Source organism: Procambarus clarkii, chromosome 38 (genome assembly GCF_040958095.1).
Source record: "Procambarus clarkii isolate CNS0578487 chromosome 38, FALCON_Pclarkii_2.0, whole genome shotgun sequence".
In the NCBI taxonomy this organism is placed as follows: Eukaryota; Metazoa; Arthropoda; class Malacostraca; order Decapoda; family Cambaridae; genus Procambarus; species Procambarus clarkii.
In genome coordinates this window covers 19977150-19997148 of record NC_091187.1, presented here as the reverse complement: position 1 = coordinate 19997148, position 19999 = coordinate 19977150, and the positions used below count along the sequence as shown (strand labels likewise).

The 19999-nt window shown below is 41.5% G+C and overlaps 1 protein-coding gene and 1 long non-coding RNA gene across 2 annotated transcripts in view; both read left to right on the top strand.

The window, feature by feature from the left end:
* The window catches only part of LOC138349880 (uncharacterized), a 609089-nt gene that overhangs the window by 226905 nt on the left and 362185 nt on the right, over nucleotides 1-19999 (top strand). The window lies entirely within an intron of this gene.
* Nucleotides 1-19999, top strand: part of LOC123771936 (cell adhesion molecule Dscam1) — a 138032-nt gene that overhangs the window by 106849 nt on the left and 11184 nt on the right. The window contains exon 30 of the mRNA XM_069337449.1: nucleotides 18860-19061. Coding sequence (XP_069193550.1) covers nucleotides 18860-19061 — 202 coding nt within the window. The remainder of the gene's footprint in view (nucleotides 1-18859; nucleotides 19062-19999) is intronic.

The following is a 19999-nucleotide window of genomic DNA, read 5'->3' as shown; positions in this document are numbered from 1 at the left end:
AGGATTCACATAAGAAAGTCTGTATGATTCCTGTAGAAATTCTGTAGGATTCCTGTAGGAAATTCTATAGGGTTCCTGTAGGAAATTCTGTAGGACTCATTTAAATATTCTATAGGACTCCTAAATAAATTTTGTAAGATTCCTGTAATTTCTGTAGGATTCCTGAAGGAATTCTGTAGGATTCCTGTAGAAATTGTAGAAATTCTGTAGGACTCCTTTAAAAATTCTGCAGGACTCCCATAGATATTTTGTAACATTCCTGTAGGATTCCTGAAGGAATTCTTTAGGATTCCTGTAGAAATTTGGTAGGATTCCTATAAGAAAATCTGTAGAATTCCTACAGGATTCCTGTGAGGATTCCTACAGGATTCCTGTGGGGATTCCTGTGGACTCCATGTTTCCTGTGGGAACACCTACAGGATTCCTGTGGGGGTTCCTACAGGATTCCTGTGGGAACATCTACAGGATTCCTGTGGGAGTTCCTACAGGATTCCTGTGGGGATTCCTACAAGATTCCTACAGGGTTCCTGTAGGGATTTCTACAGGGTTCCACTGGGGATTCCTAAAGGATTCCTGTGGGATTCCTACAGGATTCCTGTCGGAACTCCTACAGGATTCCTGTGGGATTTCGTACAGGATTGCTATAGAGATTTCTACAGGGTTTCTGTAGGAATTCCTACAGGATTCCTGTGGAGATTCCTACAGGATTCCTGTGGGGGATTCCTGCAGGAATTCTGTTGGAACTCCTACAGGATTCCTGTGGCGGTTCCTACAGGATTTCTGTAGGGGTTCCTACAGGATTCCTGTAGGGGTTCCTACAAGATTCCTATAGGGATTCCTACATGATTCCTGTAGGGATTCCTACAGGATTTCTGTAGGGATTCCTGCAGGATTCCTACAAGATTCCTGTAGAGATTCCTACAGGATTCCTGTGGGAATTCCTACAGGGTTCCTATAGGGATTTCTACATGATTCCTGCATGGTTCATGTGGGGATTCCTACAGGATTTCTTTTGGAACTCCTACAGGATTCCTGTGGGGTTCCAACAGGATTTCTGTAGGGGTTCCTACAGGATTTCTGTAGGCGTTACTACAGGATTCCTGTAGGGGTTCCTACATGATTCCTGTAGGGATTCCAACAGGATTTCTGTAGGGATTCCTGCAGGATTCCTACAAGATTCCTGTAGAGATAACTCCAGGATTCCTGTACGGATTCGTGTAGGAATTCCTACAGGATTTCTGTAGGGATTACTACAGGATTCCTGTAGGTATTCCTACTGGATTCCTACAGGATTCCTGTAGAGATTCGTACAGGATTCCTGAAGAGATTTCTACAGGATTCCTGTAGGGGTTCCTACAGGATTCCTGTAGAGGTTCCTACAGGATTTCTGAAGGGGTTCCTTCAAGATTCCTGTAGGGGTTTCTACAGGATTCTTGTAGGGATTCCTACATGATTCCTGTAGAGATTACTGCAAGATTCCTGTAGGGATTCATGTAAGAATTCCTACAGGGTTCCTATAAGGATTCCTACAGGGTTCATATAGTGATTTCTACAGGATTACTGTGGGGGTTTCCTACAGGAATCCTGTAGGGATTTCTACAGGGTTTCTGTAGGGATTCCTATGGGATTTCTGTTGGAACTCCTACCGGATTCTTGTGGGGGTTCCTACAGTATTCCTGTGTAGGTTTCTACAGGATTCCTGTAGAGGTTCCTACAGGATTTCTGAAGAAGTTCCTTCAAGATTCCTGTAGGGGTTTCTACAGGATTCTTGTAGGGATTCCTACATGATTCCTGTAAGGATTCCTGTAGAGATTACTGCAAGATTCCTGTAGGGATTCATGTAAGAATTCCTACAGGGTTCCTATAAGGATTCCTACAGGGTTCATATAGTGATTTCTACAGGATTACTGTGGGGGTTTCCTACAGGAATCCTGTAGGGATTTCTACAGGGTTTCTGTAGGGATTCCTATGGGATTTCTGTTGGAACTCCTACCGGATTCTTGTGGGGGTTCCTACAGTATTCCTGTGTGGGTTTCTACAGGATTCCTAGGGGTTCCAACAGGATTCCTGTAGGGGTTTCTACAGGATTCTTGTAGGGGGTTCCTACATGATTCCTGTAGTGGTTCCTACAGAATTCCTGTGGGAACTCCTACAGGTGGGCTCCAAAATGTGGCTCTGGGGTCAAATTTTGGAGGTTTGTGATATTTTGAAAACTGCAGGAGGGTTTGGGCAAAGTGTGACCCATAACCGCTTTCAGTAATTGGCATATTTTCGGTATAAAAAATCGGAATTTCAAACTGCGAATACGTGCAGAGAACCAGATTTTGTCTCCAAAATGTGGCCCTGGCGTCGAATTTGGGATGTTTGGGATATTTTGAAAATTGCAGGGGGGTTTGGGCAAAATGTGACCCATCGCCGATCTCATTAATTGGCATATTTTCGGTATAAAAAGTCGGAATTTCAAACTGCGAATACGTGCAGAGAACCAGATTTTGTCTCCAAAATGTGGCCCTGGCGTCGAATTTGGGATGTTTGGGATATTTTGAAAATTGCAGGGGGGTTTGGGCAAAATGTGACCCATCGCCGCTTTCAGTAATTGGCATATTTTCGGTATAAAAAGTCGAAATTTCCAGCTGCAAATACATGCAGAGAGCCAGATTTTGGCTCCAAAATGTGGCTCTGGCGTCGAATTTGGGATGTTTGGGATATTTTGACAACTGCAGGGGGGTTTGGGCAAAATGTGACCCATCGCCGCTTTCAGTAATTGGCATATTTTCGGTATAAAAAGTCGAAATTTCAAGCTGCAAATACATGCAGAGAGCCAGATTTTGGCTCCAAAATGTGGCTCTGGCGTCGAATTTGGGATGTTTGGGATATTTTGACAACTGCAGGGGGGTTTGGGCAAAATGTGACCCACAGCTGTTTCAGTAATTGGCATATTTTCGGTATAAAAAGTCGGAATTTCAAACTGCGAGTACGTGCAGAGCCAGATTTTGGCTCCAAAATCTGGCCCTGGCGTCGAATTTGGGGTGTTTGGGATATTTTGAAAATTGCAGGGGGGTTTGGACAAAATGTGACCCATCGCTGCTTTCAGTAATTGGCATATTTTCGGTATAAAAAGTCGAAATTTCAAACTGCGAATATGTGCAGAGAGCCAGATTTTGGCTCCGAAATGTGGTTCTGGCGCCGAATTTGGGATGTTTGGGATATTTTGAAAACTGCAGTGGGGTTTGGGCAAAATGTGTCCCACAGCTCTTTCAGTAATTGGCATATTTTCGGTAAAAAAAAAGTCGAAATTTTAAACTGCGAATACGTGCAGAGAGCCAGATTTTGGCTCCAAAACGTGGCTCTGGCGTCGAATTTGGCATGTTTGGGATATTTTAAAAACTGCAGGGGGGTTTGGGCAAAATGTGATCCACAGCTGTTTCAGTAATTGGCATATTTTCGGTATAAAAAGTCGAAATTTCAAACTGCGAATACGTGCAGAGAGCCAGATTTTGGCTCCAAAATGTGGCTCTGGCGCCGAATTTGGGATGTTTGGGATATTTTAAAAACTGCAGGGGGGTTTGGGCAAAATGTGACCCACAGCCGTTTCAGTAATTGGCATATTTTCTGTATAAAAAGTCGGAATTTCAAACTGCAAATACGTGCAGAGAACCAGATTTTGGCTCCAAAATGTGGCCCTGGCGTCGAATTTTGGATGTTTGGGATATTTTGAAAATTGCAGGGGGATTTGGGCAAAATGTGACCCATCGTCGCTTTCAGTAATTGGCATATTTTCGGTATAAAAAGTCGAAATTTCAAACTGCTAATACGTGCAGAGAGCCAGATTTTGGCTCCAAAATGTGGCTCTGGCATCGAATTTAGGATTTTTGGGATATTTTGAAAACTGCAGGGGGGTTTGGGCAAAATTTACCCACCGCCGCTTTCAGTAATTGGCATATTTTCGGTATAAAAAGTCGGAATTTCAAACTGCGAATACATGCAGAGAACCAGATTTTGTCTCCAAAATGTGGCCCTGGCGTCGAATTTGGGATGTTTGGGATATTTTGAAAACTGTAGGGGGGTTTGGGCAAAATGTGACCCACAGCTGTTTCAGTAATTGGCATATTTTCGGTATAAAAAGTCAGAATTTCAAACTGCGAATACGTGCAGAGAGCCAGATTTGGGCTCCAAAATGTGGCCCTGGCGTCGAATTTGGGAAGTTTGGGATATTTTGAAAATTGCAGAGGGGTTTGGGCAAAATGTGACCCATCGCCGCTTTCAGTAATTGGCATATTTTTGGTATAAAAAGTCGAAATTACAAACTGCGAATACGTGCTGTAGGCAATAGGAATCCTGTAGGAACCCCTACAGAGGAATCCTCACAGGAATCCTGTAGAAATCCCCACAGGAACCCTGAAGGACTCTACAGGAACCCAGTAGAAATTCCTACATAATCCTTGTAGGAATCCCTACAGGAACTCTGTAGTAATCTCTACAGGAATCCCCACAGGAACCCTGTGGGTACCCCTCCAGGAATCCTATACGAACCCCTACAGGAATCCTGTACGAACCCCTACAGGAATCCTGTAGGAACCCCTACAGGAATCCTGTAGGAACCCCTACAGGAATCCTGTAGGAACCCCTACAGGAATCCTGTACGAACCCCTACAGGAATCCTATACGAACCCCTACAGGAATCCTGTAGGAACCCCTACAGGAATCCTGTAGGAACCCCTACAGGAATCCTGTAGGAACCCCTACAGGAATCCTGTAGGAACCCCTACAGGAATCCCTACATGAATCCTGTAGGAACCCCTACAGGAATCCTGTAGGAACCCCTACAGGAATCCTGTAGGAACCCCTAGAGGAATCCTGTAGGAACCCCTAGAGGAATCCTGTAGGAACCCCTAGAGGAATCCTGTAGGAACCCCTAGAGGAATCCTGTAGGAACCCCTAGAGGAATCCTGTAGGAACCCCTAGAGAAATCCTGTAGGAACCCCTAGAGAAATCCTGTAGGAACCCCTAGAGAAATCCTGTAGGAACCCCTACAGAAATCCTGTAGGAACCCCTACAGAAATCCTGTAGGAACCCCTACAGAAATCCTGTAGGAACCCCTACAGAAATCCTGCCTGAACCCCTACAGAAATCCTGTAGAAATCCCCACAGGTACCCTGTAGGAATCCCCACAGGAATCCCTGAAGGAACCCTGTAGAAATCTCCACATGAATCCTGTAGGAACCTACAGAAATCCTGTAGAAATTCCTACAGGATTCCTGTAGAAATTCCTACAAGATTTCTGTTGGGGTTCCTACAGGATTCCTGTGGGGTTTCCTACAGGGTTCCTGTAGGGCTTCCTACAGGATTCCTGTGGGGTTTCCTACAGGATTCCTGTGGGGTTTCCTACAGGATTCCTGTGGGGTTTCCTACAGGATTCCTGTGGGGTTTCCTACAGGATTCCTGTGGGGTTTCCTGCAGAATTCTTGTGGGGTTTCCTGCAGGATTAGTGTGGGGATTCCTACAGGGTTCCCGTAGGGCTTCCTACAGGGTTCCCGTAGGGCTTCCTACAGGGTTCCCGTAGGGCTTCCTACAGGGTTCCCGTAGGGCTTCCTACAGGGTTCCTGTAGGGCTTCCTACAGGGTTCCTGTGGGGATTCCTACAGGATTTCTTTGGGAACTCCTACAGGATTCCTGTGGAGTTAACTTCAGGATTTCTGTAGGGATTCCTACAGGATTCCTGTGGGGATTCCTACAGGATTCCTGTGGGAACTCCTACAGGATTCCTGTGGAGTTAACTTCAGGATTTCTGTAGGGATTCCTACAGGATTCCTGTGGGGATTCCTACAGGATTCCTGTGGGAACTCCTACAGGATTCCTGTGGAGTTCTCTACAGGGTTTCTGTAGGGATTTTACAGGATTTCTGTAGGGGGTTCCTACAGGATTTTTGTAGGGGTTCCTACAGGATTCCTGTAGGGGTTCCTACAGGATTCCTGTGGAGACAATAGGAATCCGTAGGAACCCCTAGAGAAATCCCAACAGGACCCCTGTAGGAATCCCCACAGGAACCCCGTAGGAATCCCCACAGGAATCCTGTAGGAACCCCTTACAGGAATCCTGTAGTAATCGCCACAGTAATCCTGTAGGAGTTCCCAAATATTCCTGTAGGAATCCACACAGGAACCAAGTAGAACTCTCTACAGGAACCCAGTAGAAATCCCTACAGAAACCCTGTAGGAATCCCTACAGGAACCTTGTAAGAACCCCTAAATGAAACCTGTAGGAATCCCTACAGTAACCCTGTAGGAATCCCCACAGGAACCCCTCCAGGAATCCTGTAGGAACCCCTACAGGAATCCTGTAGAAACACCTAGAGGAACCCTGTAGGAATCCCTGAAGGAACCCTGCAGAAACCATGTAGAAATCTCTATAGGAACGCTGTAGGAATCCCCACAGGATTCCTGTGGGGATTCCCACAGGATTCCTTTAGGTACTACATGATTCCTGTGGGGGTTCCTACAGGATTCCTGCACGGTCCCTATAGGGAGTCCTTCAGTTTGTGAGGATTCCTGTGGGGTTTCCTATAGGATTCCTGTGGGGTTTCCTATGGGGACTCTACAGGATTCCTGTGGGGGTTCCTGTAGGGTTCCTGGGGGGGGGGGGGGGAGTTGCTACAGGGTTTCTGTAGGGATTCCTGTGGGGAGTCCTACAGGATTCCTGTGGAATTTCCTACAGGATTCCTGTAGGGATTTCTACAGGGTTTCTTTAGGGATTCCTACAAGATTCCCCTGGGGATTCCTACAGGATTCCTTTGCGGATTTCTACATGAATCTTATGGGAACTCCTACGGGATTCCTGTGGGGGTTCCTACAGGATTCCTGTCGGGGTTCCTACAGGATTCCTGTGGGGGTTCCTACAGGATTCCTGTGGGGGGTTCCAACAGGGTTCCTGTGCGGATTCCTACAGGATTCTTGTGGGAACTCCTACAGGATTCCTGTGGGGGGGTACCAGCAGAATTCTTGTAGGGGGTTCCTACATGATTCCTGTAGGGGTTCCTACAAGTTTCCTGTGGAGATTCCCACAGGATTCATGTGGAGACTCCTACAGGAATCCTGTAAGAACTCCTACAGGATTCCTTTGGGGGCTCCTACAGGTTTCTCTGATTCCTACAGGATTCCTGTAGGGGTTGCTACATGATTCCTGTGGGAACTCCTACAGGATTCCTGTGGGGACAATAGAAATTGTGTAGGAACTCCTACAGGAATTCTGTAGGAAACCCCACAGTAATCCTGAAGGAGTTCCTAAAATAATCCTGTAGGAATTCCCACAGGAACCCTGTAGGAATCTCTGAAAACTCTCTACAGAAATCCAGTAGAAATCCCTACAGAAACCCAGTAGAAATCCCTACAGGAATCCTGTGGGAATCCCTACAAGAATCATGGAGTCCCTACAAGAACCCTGTAGGAATTTCCACAGGAATCCTGTAGGAATCCCCACAAATCCTGTAGGAACCCCCTACAGCGATCCCGTGCATAACCCCCTTACAGCGATCCCGTGCATAACCCCCTTACAGCGATCCCGTGGATAACCCCCTTACAGCGATTGCGTAGATAACCCCCTTACAGCGATCGCGTAGATAACCCCCTTACAGCAATCCCGTGGATAACCCCCTTACAGCGATCCCAAGGATAACCCCCTTACAGCGATCCCGTGGATAACCCCCTTACAGCGATCCCAAGGATAACCCCCTTACAGCGATCCCGTGGATAACCCCCTTACAGCGATCCCAAGGATAACCCCCCTTACAGCGATCCCGTGGATAACTCCCCTTACAGCGATCGCATAGATAACCCCCTTATAGAGATCGCGTAGATAACCCCCTTACAGCGATCGCATATATAACCCCCTTACAGCGATCCCGTGGATAACCCCCTTACAGCGATCGCGTAGATAACCCCCTTACAGCGATCCCGTGGATAACCCCCTTACAGCGATCCCGTAGATAACCCCCTTACAGCAATCCTGTGGATAACCCCCTGACAGCGATTGTGTAGATAACCCCCTTACAGCGATCCCGTGGATAACCCCCTTACAGCGATCCTGTGGATAACCCTTTTTCAGCGATCCCGTGGATAACCCCCTTACAGCGATCAAAAGGATAACCCCCTTACAGCGATCTCGTGGATAACCCCCTTACAGCGATCCCGTGGATAACTCCCTTACAGCGATCAAAAGGATAACCCCCTTACAGCGATCAAAAGGATAACCCCCTTACAGCGATCCCGTGGATAAACCCCTTACAGCGATCCCGTATATAACCTCCTTACAGCGATCCCGTAGATAACCCCCTTACAGCGATCCCAAGGATAACCCCCCTTACAGCGATCCCGTGGATAACCCCCTTACAGCAATCCCGTGGATAACCCCCTTACAGCAATCCCGTGGATAACCCCCTTACAGCGATCCCGTAACCCCCTTACAGCGATCCCGTGGATAACCCCCTTACAGCGATCGAGTAGATAACCCCCTTACAGCGATCGCATAGATAACCCCCTTACAGCGATTGCGTAGATAACCCCCTTACAGCGATCCCATGGATAACCCCCTTACAGCGATCCCAAGGATAACCCCCTTACAGTGATCCCATGGATAACCCCCTTACAGCGATCCCGTATATAACCTTACAGTGATCCCGTAGATAACCCCCTTACAGCGATCCCGTGGATAACCCCCTTACAGCAATCCCGTGGATAACCCCCTTACAGCGATCGCATAGATAACCCCCTTACAGCGATCCCGTGGATAACCCCCTTACAGCGATCGCATAGATAACCCCCTTACAGCGATCGCGTAGATAACCCCCTTACAGCGATCCCGTGGATAACCCCCTTACAGTGATCCCGTGGATAACCCCCTTACAGCGATTGCGTAGATAACCCCCTTACAGCGATTCCGTAGATAACCCCCTCACAGCGATCGCGTAGATAACCCCCTCATAGCGATCCCGTAGATAACCCCCTCACAGCGATCCCGTAGATAACCCCCTCACAGCGATCCCGTAGATAACCCCCTCACAGCGATCCCATAGATAACCCCCTCACAGCGATCCCATAGATAACCCCCTCACAGCGATCCCGTAGATAACCCCCTCACAGCGATCCCGTAGATAACCCCCTCACAGCGATCCCGTAGATAACCCCCTCACAGCGATCCCGTAGATAACCCCCCCCCCCCTCCAGGGATCCCATAGGAACCCCCCTCCAGGAATCCCGTAGGAACCCCCTTCCAGGAATGCCGTAGGAGCCCCCTGTAGGAACCCCCTTCAGGAACCCTGTACGAACCCCTACAGGTTCCCTGTACAAATCCCTACAGGAACCCTGTTATATCTCTACAGGAATCCTGTAGGAATTTCAGCAGGAATCCCTACAAGACTCCTACAGGGAACCCCCACGGGAATCCCTGCAGGGAACCCCCACGGGAATCCCTGCAGAGAACCCCCATGGGAATCCCTGCAGGGAACCCCCACGGGAATCCCGGCAGGGAACCCCCACGGGAATCCTGTAGGAATTCCCACAGGTATCCTATAAAATTCCTTCAGGATTTCCTATACAAATCCTACAGAATTTAAAATAAGAATCCTACAGCATTTCTACAGAAATCCTACGAAATATCTTACAGAATTTCCTACAGGAATCCTACAGTATTTTTACAGGAATCCTACAGAATTCCTACAGGAATCATTCAGAAATTCTACAAAATTTCAATAGGAATCATACAGAATATCCTAAAGACTGCTACAGAATTTCTTACAGGAATCTTACAGAATTTTCTACACTTTCTTACAGAAATCCTGCAGGATTTCCTACAGAATTTATACAGGAATTCTATTCAGGAATCCTACAGAATTTCTCGAATTCCTACAGGAATTCTACAAAATTTATAGACATCCTGCAGAATTTTCAACAGGAGTCCTACAGAATTTTTACAAGTCCTACAGAATTTTTACAGGAGTCCTACAGAATTCCCTACAGGAATCCTATAAAATTCCTTCAGGAATCCCACAGAATTTTTACAGTAATTCTACAGAATTCATACAGGAATTCTACAGAATTTCCTACAGAAAAATTGTAGAATTCCTGTGGAATTTCTGTAAAAATTTTACAGAAAATTCAAAAATTTCTACAGTGATTCTACAAAATTTCTACAGAAATCCTACATAATTTCCACAAAAATCCTGCAAAACTTTTATAAACTACAATTTGTGTATAATTTCTGTAGAAATTCTACATAATTTCTACAGAAAATTTACATAATTTCTACAAAACTGTAAAATGTCTGTATAAATATTGTAGAATTTCTGTAGAAAACATGTAGAATTTCTGTAGAAATCACGTAGAATTCCTGTATAAATTATGTAGATTTTTTGTAGAAATCTTTTGGGATTTCTACCAAAAATCTACTTAATTCCTACAAAAAATCTACATCATTTCATCAGAAATTCAACATAACTTTTACAGAAAAGCTACAAAAAATTACAAATTTTGCAGTTTTTATAAGAAATTATGTAGAATTCCTTCAGAAATTGTGCAGAAACTTTGTTTCTACAGAAGTAATTATCAAAAGAAAACACCAAGCCATGGGGAGAAAGTGGCACCAATTTTCTACAAAATTTCTATAGAAATTTTGCAAAAATTGTACAAAACTACTACATAAATTCTTTCTACATAATTTCTATAGAAATCAACAACAAAAATTACAAATTCAGCAGTTTTTAGAAGAAGTTTTTGGTAAAAGTCTGAAGAAAATCTGGAGAATTTCTATAGAAATTCTGAAGAAAATTGGTGCAACATAGTACCCCATGGCTTAGTGCCTTCTTTTGATAATTGCTTCTGTAGAAACAAAATTTATGCACAATATCTTTAGAAATTCTACAAAATTTCAACAAAATTAAATTGTAGAAATAAAATTATACAGAAATTCAATAATTTTACAAAATTTTATTACACAAATTTACAAGTTCTGCAGTTTTTAAATGTAATTTTATAAAATTATTGAATTTCTGTATAATTTTATTTCTACAATTGTATTTTCCTGTAGAAATTATGTAGAATATCTATAGAGATTATATAGAATTTCTGTAGAAATTATGTAGATTATGTAGAACTTGTAGAAATTTAACAAATTGTGTAGAAATTGTTTCTGAAGAAATTCTATAGTTCAACAGAACATTTCTACAAATTCTACAAAATTTCTATAAACGTCATTATCAAAACAAGGCACCAAGACATGGGGAACTATGTAGCACCAATTTTCTACAGTAATTCTACACAATTTTTACAGCAATTCTATATAATTTCTACAGAAATTATACACAATTTCTACAGCAATTATACTTAATTTCTTCAGAAAATAAAGAAATAAAATTTATACAGAAATTCAATAAAATTTTACAAAACTTTCATATAAAAACTGCAGAATTTGTAAATCTTTGTGATTAAATTTTGTAAAATTTTATTGAAATTCTGTATAAATTTTATTTCTATATTTTTATTGTTCTGTAGAAATTGTTGCATTTCTGTAGAAATTATGTAGAATTGTTGTAAAAATTGTGTAGAAATGATGTAGAATTTCTGTAGAAATGATTAGAATTTTTACAGAAATTTTACTAGTTCTACAGAAGGCACCAAGTCATGAGGGACTATGTAGCACCAATTTTCTACATAAATTCTACAAAATTTTTACAAATTTTGCAATTTTTAATGAGTTTTGTTTAATTGTTTTTAGATTATTTGTAGAATGTAGAAATTTTGTGCTACATAACCCTCCATAGTTTAGCGCCTTGTTTGGATAATTATTTCTGTGGGAATTTTGTACATTTTTAGAACTTGCAAAATTTCTTCAGAAATTGTAAAATAAATCTATAAAAATTCTACAAAAATTAAACAATTTCTACAGCAACTCGTAAAAAAAAGTTCTACACTCATTTAAAACTGCAAAATTTTTAAATTTCTGTAGATTTTTTTAGGACTGCTGAAGAAATGTCTACAGACATTCTACAAAAAATCAATAAAAACTCATTAAAAATTGCAAAATTCGTAGTATTTGTAAAATTTTGTAGCATTTCTGTAGATTTTCTATGTACAAAATGTGTACAAAAACTTGTAGTAATCACTGCAAATTTTGTAGATCTGTAGAAATTTTGTAGATTTTCTATGTACAGTACTATCAAAACTAAGATTTCTAGAAATGCTACGAATATTCTATACAATTTCTTCAGATATTGAAATTAATAGTAAAAACTTTTGTAGAATTTGTGTAGATCTACAAAATTTCTACATAAAAAAATAAATCTACAGGAAATTTGTAAAGTTTTTACTATGAATTTCAGTAGAATATCTGTAGAAATTGTTGAATTTGTTTAAATTTTATAGAATCTTTCTAAATTTGTAATTTGTTTAGAATTTGTATTTTTTTTTACATTTTTCTATTATGCAGAAATTCTATATAGACAAAACTTTTACACAATTCTTACAAGAAATCTACACAAATTGAAGATGATTTCTACAAATTCTACACAAGTCCTACAAAAATTATGTAGGAACTGTGTATAATGTTTGTAGAAATTATGTACTGTATAGAAATCATGTAAATTTGTACAAAAGTACTACGAAAATTGAAAATATAACAAAATTACAGGTATATACGACGGGAAGATAACAGAATTACCTGTTACAAAATACCTGTTATAACAAAAATACCTGCAAGAATTACAGGTATTTTCCTGAAGTACTTTCGTGTTAACCCAGCAGAACAATTAACATTACAGTTCAGTGGAGGAAGATATATAGGCAGGAAGGATACATGTGAGGTGAAAAAAGTCTTTGTAGTATTGTAACATAGGAAGAGGAAATTGCAGAAGGTCCATTAATCAATACATGTGATTTCCAGGAAGTGACCCTACTAGTGAGAACTGCATTAGTGATCTTACTCAAATCATTTTTAATTGATCAATTAATAATGGTTTGTAAAATTTTTATCCATTTTTAATGTTTATATTGTATGGATTTGTAATTTGTTTTGAAGCAGATTCAATAATGTTTCTATTGAAAATGCTTGTACAATTTGTTTTTAAAGAAGACTTCCTTCAATTAATTTGGCAAGATTTTTCTGACAAATGAAGAACATTAGATAATTGGACATTTTTACTGATTTTTTTTTTCCTGCAAAATTCAAAATGTCAAATCTCTGGATGTTTGACTAACATACAATGTATTACAATCTTTATAAGGTATTTTGTAAATTACAGTTTTCAACTACAAGGACTGTTTATAATAATTTTCCAACTACATATATACCAAAAGGTTTCAAGGCCTTGGCAATTGTTTTGAACCAAGAAAAATATAGTAAGCATATCACATTTTTGGCTGAATTTTTGCAGTGCATATTTTGCATATATACATTGAGCTTTGCTATAGCAAACTTCTTAACAAAAATTTGTGAACAATAAAGCTCGAGACCAATAGAATAAACTTCATCATCCAAGAATCTTAGGCTAACACCCTGAAGAACTCTTACATACATGGAGGAAAAAATTTAGTTAAACAATATATGCCCTGACAGATAATGAACTCTTAAGAAAAATTATTTGTAGTCCATGACCAAACCACACACCAGATGATGAGACGACGACATTTTGGTCTGTCCCTGACCATTATTACAATCTACTTGACAATAGTCCAGGACGGACCAAAACTTCTTCGTCTTCTCATCTTCTGGTGTGTGTGTGTGTGTTTGGTTTGATCATCATATCTTCAACCATGTTATTGTGACTCATTGTCTGCTTATTTGTAGGTTTTCTGTAAATACTAAATTTTTTAAAATATTTCCAATGAATAAGAATATCTAAAAATTGCAAACTTCAATTTAGGTGTCTATAGTACTAGTAAGTTTTAGAGGTGACGATAATTAAGTTTTGCTAAGAATTCATCCAAATTTACAACTGAAGGCCAAATACACAAAATATCAGCATACCTAAACCATGGAATGATTCAAGGGGCAAGTAATTATCCAAAGGCAGCAAGCCAGGGAGACGGCATAGTACTATCAGTGTCGCTAAATACTCAAAAGTCACTAAATATCACCGAGAAGGCCAATACGAGAACAAAAGCATATATGGTACTGGAAAGGGAGTAATATCAAATGTATCGGATTCATAAAGGATTCTATGAGGGACAAATGACCACAAGGGACAGTTATAAAGCTATACGCTATCCACACAAATGTCCTGAAAATCAGGATATTCTACAAGATGTACAGTAAGAGGGACAATGCAGTTTGGACAATAAGAAGCAGGGGCAGCATTTAAGTGCCCATGAATGCAGCATGTATGACCAATACATAACCTCATTAGTCATTTCCAATTGCTGGTTACAGTGGTAGGAGGAAGGCCAAGCAGTCAGGCTACCCTTAACCCTTCCACTGCTCAGGGGTCCTGAGGATATTTACACCCCTGTGCGCAAGAAAAAAAAAAAAAAAAAAATTTCATCTTCTAAACATGTTAATTTGTGTCCCCTGAGCACGGAAAAAATAAAAAAAAAGCGTAGGCGACATATTTTGGCCGCAATTGACCGAGGAAGTCTGGCAAAAAGTGGGCGTTGACAAAGCGGTCGTCAGAGCCGGTCAGCATCACCCGCGCTGACAGGTAGGAGTTGCCACAAAGATATTATTACCTAATTCTTTCAATATCTCCGATTGATTTTTTCTTAGTTTTTTTGCAGTAATATTATTCAATAGTGTGTATTGTAATATAGTTATATAATAAAAGTGGTGAATAATCGCTATACTCAAAAGTATGGTGCGCATATTAGTGATTCAATTATTATGTTCATAAAACAATAAACAAATAGTTTTGCTGCTATTACACTCTATACACAGGTTATACATAAGTATCTGCATGTTTTGTTCACCATAACAAACCACTAAGTTGGTAATGAGAGTTGAAAAGCAACAAGGAGTTACCGCCACACACCAGCCAGCCACTCACTGCCACTCCCTCAACACACGCACTAAACTTTCTCCCCCAACAATACCATTTGTGGTGTTATTACACTATATACAGACGTTATATAGAAGTATGTATATATTTTGTTCACCACAACTGTACAGCTAAGCTGATATTGTTAGTTCAGGCACTAAGAGTCGTCGCTACACACAGTCAGCTGGCAGCTCCCTCACTCATTCAAGGTCACACGCACTAAACTTTCTCCCCCAACAATACTGTTTGCAGTGTTATTACCCTATATACACATATTATATATAAGTATCTACATGTTGTATGCACCGTAACTGTACACCTAAGCTTGTAGTGCGCCCAAAGAGCATAGTGGCCTCCCTCTAAACAGCTAGACAAATCGTGCAGACGACGTCACCTCCGTCACCTAAATGGCTCCTTCCAGCATAATCCTTTTGCTGTTATTACACTAATACACACATTATATATAAGTATCTACATTTGTGTTCACCATAGAGAACCACTGAGCTGGTATGGTGAATGCAAACAATAACAGGTGGCTACACAGTCAGTAAACGATGTTATCTCCCTCCGTCTCTCAGCATCACTCCTCCACAGCGCTAATTATTACAACAATCCTGCTATTATCACAACCCTGGTTATTTATATCACAGTCAGGGGTCATCTGTAATATTGTCATCGCTAAATAATAACAATCATATATTTATTTTTACATTTTTTGGCGATGCTGTGGTCACAAGCTGAACAGCAATGCTGTTCACTCATGCTGCATGCACCAGCCTTGGTTACTCCAACAGTACTGTGCCTCTCACACCTGAGAATATTGCCAACGATTTTTTTTTAAAATGGCGTCTGTTTACAAGAGCCCTGAGGAAGCTAATGTGAACCCAGTGTAGCCGCGGGCCAGGCACCCTATGGCGTATATATACGCCATGCGCACCGTGGGACATGTTACTCAGGGCGTATATATACGCCATGCGCAGTTTAAGGGTTAAAACACGCACTTTGTTATCAGTAACACTTGACCAATGACCGTGCCAATGGTCATGGATCAAGGAATGAATGACTGTGGATATCGAAATAAACCTTTTTAGAAAATAGAATGAGTGCGGAAAGCCTCCTTAGTGGCAGTGTCCATGTGCTCGTTTAAAGGAATAATGGTACCAATATAGCTGGGAACCCAGCAAAACTCAACTGACTTTAATCTGCAAGAGATTAGAAACAGCTGATATTTGAGTTCGACTACCACAGGATGAATAGGATTAAATGACTCCAGAGCCAAGAGAACACTGAGAGTCAACCATAATGACAAATGAGCATTGAGCACTGCTATTCAGCTTGTGATTTTAAATGCCTCATGATTGTCAGGGCAATGGGATGAAAATCCTTAGAGGAGGTCCCTAGAGTACCGTGTTTCTTAAGAGGAAGAACAACCGCCTCAAGCAAGTCCGCAGGGACTGACTATGTCTCTCTAAATACGATTACTGTATAAACATTCAGTAAATTTTGAAATTCACCTTAAGGGAGATGAAGCACCTCGTAATGAATGCTGCCCGAGCCCACCACTGTAGAACCACAGAGGAACAGAGCAGACTCGAGTTTTCAGAGAGTAGAGATAGGTGGAACTGGAGGCGAGTGCAAAAGGCTAAGGTACAAGACTCAAAGGGCTTGCAAATAAGGAAAGCAGGAGGAAGGTGAGCACTGGAGTTAATTGCTGAAGAGTGCAAACCCTGGAGGTTCGTAACCATCTCCGGATCTGCTATGACAAAACCATGTAGACGAAGGACAGTCAACATGTCTGAAACAAATTTGCCAGCAATCTTACTGATCTTCTTCCAAATTTAAGGGAGAGGGGTGTCAAATGTAATGGTGGAGACATCGGATCTACAACCCTCCAGTTTAGCTGTACAGATGGCCCTACGAACCATCGAACTCGCATTCCGAAACAAAATACTGTAAAAGAATCAGGAGTCTGCCAGTGCCAGTGCCTTTTCCAGGCTGCAAGCTTACAGAGTACAGCCCAAGCACAGTGTAAACTGAACTTGGGACCATATTTACACACAACAAAAGGCATAAAGAAGAGAGCAACATCCAATAATACAGTATATGAAAAAAAATGGTTTGAAAGAAAGACAAATTGGATAGGAAAATTGGAAATTTGGAAAGAGGAGCAAAGAGAGCAAAGTGATTCCAGGAATCTGCCTTATCAAACCTCCACTGAGGGAGTGAGAGAGGAGAGTGGAAAGAAAAGAGGGTTATGAGAATGGGGAAATGGTTACTTATGGAGGTCATTAAGGACCCTCCACGAAAGATGGAAAAAGCATAAATGGAGGACGAGCAAAGGGAAAGATCAATACAGGAAAGGATGCGAATGGTTGAGTCAACATGAGTTGACTTGCCGGAATTCAGGAGAGACAATAGAGAAGAGGGGACAAAAGGTTCCAGAAGATGAACTCTAGTATTTGTTAGAGCATCACCCCCAGAAGGCATGCTGTCAGTTAAAATCACCCAAAAGGAGCACAGGCTCTGGTAATGAGTTCAAGAGGCAACTATGATTGGGAGGAGAAAGAGAAGTATGTAGGGGGGAGATAAATGGGACAGACTGTGTACCATTTACCTTTAAAGATACGAGTGCAAGAGGAATTAATAATCTACTGAAAAAGGAGAGGGATAAAGGGAACATTGTTCTGGATCAAGAGAGCAGTTGAGTTAGAAGCCTCAACAAAAGCTAGAGAGGAATAAAGAAAAGTATAACTTTGGAAGTGACAAGGAAGAGCAACAAGCATCGGCACCTGGAGACAGAAAAAGCATGAAAAAACTTCAAAACACACACACACAATGTATTCTAAATGCAATCCTAGCCTGTTCAAGTATTTGATGAAATAACTGTGTCCAAAATATGCCACGAGTGTTGAGGGTGCATGTGGGTCTCGGAACTCCTCCAACACTTTGGTAATCATCGATCTCCATATCTCTCCTCCCTTCCCATCTTCATCTTCCCTCTCCTTTCCTCTCGCCCCTCTCTCTTTCCCCTCTCAACGCTTCTCCTTCCCTCTCCCCCCTGCCTTATAAGTCTACAGACAACAGTGTTTCAAAATTTGACTTTATGAAAATTGCACAGGGGCGAGAGAGGAGGCCGGGTTTAGATGCTGATATTTTTTAAAGTGTGGCACTGGAGCCCAGCCTGCTTTGCCTATGGCACTTCCATACTCCCTCATGCTTCATGTGTGAAAGTTGAGTGAGGCTAACCCCAAGTATCTGGCATCCAAACCAACACAAAAACATCCTCTCACACAGAAATATGAAGGGAGTTGCCTGCCATAGCTTGGGTCTGTGTCTGTGTCTCCCCTTATCTACCTCTATTCTATTTTTTGTTTTATCTTCATCTTGTCCCCTCATCTTCCCCATTCCCCCTCATCTTACCCCCTTCATTACATACTATCTTCATCACCATAATCATCTACACATTACTATTTTCATCACTAACCATCTTCCCTACTCGCTATTTTCATCACCATAATCCAAAAAAATTAATTTCATCTTTTCAAGTAAATCACAAAAGTGCACAGTGAACTCTTATGATAAACACATTCCCAACTTAATTTCAGACTGTGAAAAATCACACAAGGATGGGTGACATGCTATATTTCTTAAAGTATTTAACTTAGGCCTCCCCCAACCACTTTAAGTATGTCCTGTACCCCAGACCATTCCCCCTGCAAAATTGGGTGAGGCTACCCACAAGTGTCTAGACAGCTATAGATGTCCAGTAGGTACTACTAGACTGATACATACAGTGCATGTGTACTCTTAGTGGGTTTTTTCAGCCTACACTTTCTCTTTTCTAAAGGTGCAGACTTCACATTCCACCCTCCAGACTCGAGCACTGAGAGCAACGATGAACGGTCCCCAGTCCCGCCTCGCCGCCCACCCCACCTTCAACAGCAGCAACAGCAGCAGCCAACCAACCCACCACCCACCCAACAGCATGCCCACCCTCAGCATGCCCGTAGACACCATGCCTTCACTCCTGCACATGCCCATGTCCTAAGGTGAAGACTTTGTTCATATGTAAAATATCTAACTTTAATAAAGTCATGGCACTTTCTGCATCAAGAAACATTGTAACATTTATGAAGAAGGAACTCTTATCAATCAACAGTAATGAAAGTTAAAGTTTATTGACTTAATAACTCAGCCAAATAATTTTCAGTTAATAATTTATGGCAATAGTGCTTGAGCATACCCACATATACATGTACAACATTCCCATGTACATCTGTACATCATACCCATGTATACATGTACAACATACCCATATATACATGTACAACAGACTCACATATACATGTACAACAGACTCACTTATTTGTGCAAAAGTAGACAGCTGAAAATGATGTTTCCAACAGCCATGTGTGTGCACATAAGGTGGGTGAACTTCAACTCTTTAGTTCCACCTCTTTTTTTTTGTGTGTGTGTGTGAATGTGTAATTGAGATAAATTGAGCCTGATAGAGCCTATTTGGGCTCTATCAGGCTCAAGAATCTCTACCCAGTTGATTGACAGATGATAGCCGGGACCAAAGAGCCAAGGCTCAACCCCCGCAAGCACACCTAGGCGAGTACAATGGTGTCGTGGAGTGATAGAGCCGGTTGTGTACACATGGAGCAGATTGGAACACAAGTCTATCATATCAACTGCATGCATAGACTCACTCCCAAAACTTTTTTTTTTCTAATTTTTACTATTTTTTTTATATATAATCAATATTTTTTATACGAATTCTGATGTATTTTTTTTAATTAAATAATTTGTTAGGTTAACTGAAGACAGGATTAGCCATGTGCAATGGAGGTGGTGGTGGGGGGGATGAAGTTATGTACCACGGGAGTAACAGCCATGTACCACGGGAGTAACAGCCAAGTACCCCAGGATTAACAGCCATGTACCATGGGAGTAACAGCCATGTACCATGGGAGTAACAGCCATG